General features: G+C 33.6%; 1 protein-coding gene across 2 annotated transcripts; it reads left to right on the forward strand.

Moving 5' to 3' along the window:
* Positions 1–213: 213 nt before the first annotated feature.
* Positions 214–2,722, forward strand: LOC133795970 (uncharacterized). Of its 2 annotated transcripts, none has more exons than XR_009875401.1 (4): positions 214–258; positions 1,300–1,435; positions 2,091–2,176; positions 2,286–2,722. XR_009875401.1 is itself a non-coding variant. In XM_062233455.1 (4 exons), exons 2-4 carry the CDS (start codon positions 1,321–1,323, stop codon positions 2,545–2,547), a joined length of 450 nt encoding a protein of 149 aa, XP_062089439.1. In that variant the 5' UTR covers positions 214–258; positions 1,300–1,320; the 3' UTR covers positions 2,548–2,722. The 2 variants fall into 2 exon arrangements, 1 of the variants encoding a protein (XP_062089439.1); XM_062233455.1 differs by having other exon boundaries at positions 1,300–1,422.
* The last annotated feature ends 604 nt before the right edge of the window (positions 2,723–3,326 follow it).

Consider the following 3,326-nt stretch of genomic DNA (forward strand, 5'->3'; position numbering starts at 1 on the left):
TAACAAAGTACCACGCCCATTTCACATATATGCTAAAAATGCCCGAAATGGCCAAAATATGAAAATCACCCAATTAATCACAAATGGGTTCACATGCATATTTAATACACCTAAACACGCATATTATCATTAAATAGCATAATAAAGCAATTATGGCCCTCCCGGCCTCCTAATCAAGGTCCTAAACCTTATTAGGAAATTTGGGGCATTACATGGACGGCACATGGTAGGGCGGGTTCACAGGCTTAAACATAGCAGGTAATCTCTCTATCTCATTCATTTTTTTACTCTCCCTATTTCGTTCTCTCTCAATGTATGTGTTTTTTTTCAATTTTCCGTGTAAGTGCCGTGCTTGCTGGGTTTTGTTTCTTAGTGTTGATTTGTTCAATTGAAAGTTTGGATGAACTTGCTCCTCAAATGTTCGAAGAGATTTTTCACAGAGAGTCATTGCACTCCATTAGTTTTTGGGTATAACTGTAAGAAAAATTGATTGTTGATAGAGGTCATACTATGAGCTTAGATTAGGTTCTGAAAATACTTGGTTTGGTGAAAATGAGAACATTTTAAATTCTAGATTTGAACGATTAATTTGTCGTGGTCATGGAATCCCCAAACCTAACTACAGTAAGTGTTTTTTTTTTTTTTTTTTAATTAGTTTCTTTTTCTGTTCTGGTGAATTTTTGGGGTATTTTTGGGCTTTTGAACTATTGCAAAACTGAAGGAGGCTTATTTAGATTTAATTGACAAGATCGAAAATGATGTTATAAAAATTTTGTGCTTTCTTGTCAATGTTCTTGTAGTTGGTTTGAATAGAAATTAATTAGTAAGTTTCATGATGTATTTGTGGTTTTACTAGAAAAATGAGTCATCGTCAATTGGTATTATGGTAACTTTTTAAATTGTGTTTAGAGAAAGTGTGGTTTTCATGAAAATGACTTCAATCTCATGTAGATTAATTTGTTTTCAATTTAAGTGTGGTTTTAAATTGTATGCTTGAGATCAGTGGCTAAAATTATATTAATACTTGAACTTAGTGGTTATAATCAAATGAATACTTGAGCTCAATGGTTAAAATTACGTGTGAGCAATACAGAGCCTAAGAACATAAAAAATCACTAAATGTAGACAGATATCAACAACCAGCAATCATGTGCATTTAATTCTTGCATTATTTTTAGCACAGTAGCACCCATGAATATGTACCTTTTTATGTGGCAAATGCTGTCTCTGTATGTATACTCATGTGTTAGACCATTTTTCACCCACCATGCTTATTATTTTCATTGGCTTAACTTGCAGGATTACAAGAAGAACGAATATATGGAGGCAGCAATGCAATGTTCAAATGCTTTACAAAGCATGGAAAGGACGCTTAGAACAACTTGCAATGCTACGAATGCTAAGTTCGACAATGTTGTGAAGGTAAGCATTTTCGGTAAGTGTGGTTCTTATTCTTCTTTATTTAGTGTAGTTTCAACAATATATCAATTTAATTACTTTACTGTATTTTTGCACATAAATTTATTGAGATTTCTCCCCCAGTCTCCTCTTTGCAATAATTATTGAATAACACATGAAAATTTTGAAGGTTTAGGAAGCCATGCTATGTTCTGCAAACTAGTCTAATGATATGAACCACTCTATATCTTCTTTTAGCAAACAATTGCCCTGGTTTTATTAGCAGTGTGAACAACCATACTTTTTGAGATCTTGACCTCTCGCTCCCCTTTTCCAGATATCCTCATTGGAGGAACTAATAGTGCTTTAGCTCCAAAAATAAACATTTAAATAAATAGAGCTTTAGCTATTATATATGGAAACCATTGGAGTTGTGAGTAGAGTTGGTCTTTTATATTTATATGCTTTGGTTTCTATTTGAAGTTTTTGGATTTTGAGTAAACATGATTGCCATTTGGAGTTCATGTAGAGTCCTTCTTGCAATTCCCATATAAATTACAGTACTTTGTTGATTTGTTTTTGTCTTGCAATGTTCTTTGATTGATGGATGTATGTAGACTTGACCTTCATATTCTTGTAAAAAGTTAAAAAGGAAACTTGTCTTATGTGTTCAGTGGTGGTTTTTTTTCTAGGTCCTTGATGGTCTTGTATCAGAGTATGAAAAATCAAGTCATGGTCCAGGAAAATGGCAGAAGCTAGCTATGTTCTTACAAAAAAGGTTTGCAATGATTTTTCCTCCTTTTTCTTTTTCATTTCCTTTTGTAGATGTGAATAATATGTATATGGGCATGCCTTTTGATGTCTTTTGAATTCAATGAAAATCCCAGTTTGGAAGGACCACTACTTGATCTCACCAAGAGATTAATTGACCAAGTTGGATTAGAGAAAAATACACTTCTGTTAAAATGCCGGTCAATCAAAGATAAGTTGGCGTTACTTAACAAGCAGCTGGAAGCAAGTGATAAGTCAAAGTCTGAATATCTGAAACGTTATGAGGAATCTATCGATGAAAAGAAGCAGCTAGCTGATGAATATATGGCTCGTATAGCAAACTTACAGAGTGATTGCAGTTCACTGGGTGAGAGGTAGTCTAGCATGTTGAAGGCACTGGATACCGCCAAGCAAGAATCTGTGGACTCGCAAAGAAAATACGAGTAGAACTGATGAAATATATTTTGATTATGTTTGCTTGTTTACCGTTGATGGTGTAATAAATTTATAAAATTGTTGACTCTTTGTAATATGTAAATTTGGTTTATTTTTTGATTGTTGACTAATGGTGTAATAAATTTATAAAACTGTTGAATAAAAAAGTTTATAAGTTTATTTCTTTTATTAGAAATTGTTAGAACTAATCGAATATAAATTTAATGTTACCAATGTTAAATTAATTTAATTTTTTACGTGCATTCCTTTACTACTCCATAGAGAGCCAATCACGACACTTAATAACTGTCGGCGTTGTTAGCAACGACGACACCTAAAAACTGTCGGCGTTGCCAGCAACGGCGACACCTAAAAATTGTCGGCGTTGCCAGCAACAGCGACACCTATTAACTGTCGGCGTTGCCAGAAACGGCGACACGTATTTACTGTCGGCGTAGCTACCCCTACGCCGGCATAGGCAAATACAACAGTTAGTCTACTGTCGTCGTTGCTCAATAGCGACAGTTAAAAACTGTCGGGAAAACCAATTTTTGTAGTAGTGAATATAATATATTTTTCTCTAGTAAAGCTACATATTTATTTGTGTTGTTATTTGGGTGCATAATTTGCTCATTCTTATTTGTAATAATTATGTAATTCTGAATTTTCTTTTATTTCAAATTAATTAAAAAATTCCTTACACCATCTCCAATGGTTAGTGT

This window comes from Humulus lupulus, chromosome 1, assembly GCF_963169125.1.
Source record: "Humulus lupulus chromosome 1, drHumLupu1.1, whole genome shotgun sequence".
NCBI classification, from domain to species: Eukaryota; Viridiplantae; Streptophyta; class Magnoliopsida; order Rosales; family Cannabaceae; genus Humulus; species Humulus lupulus.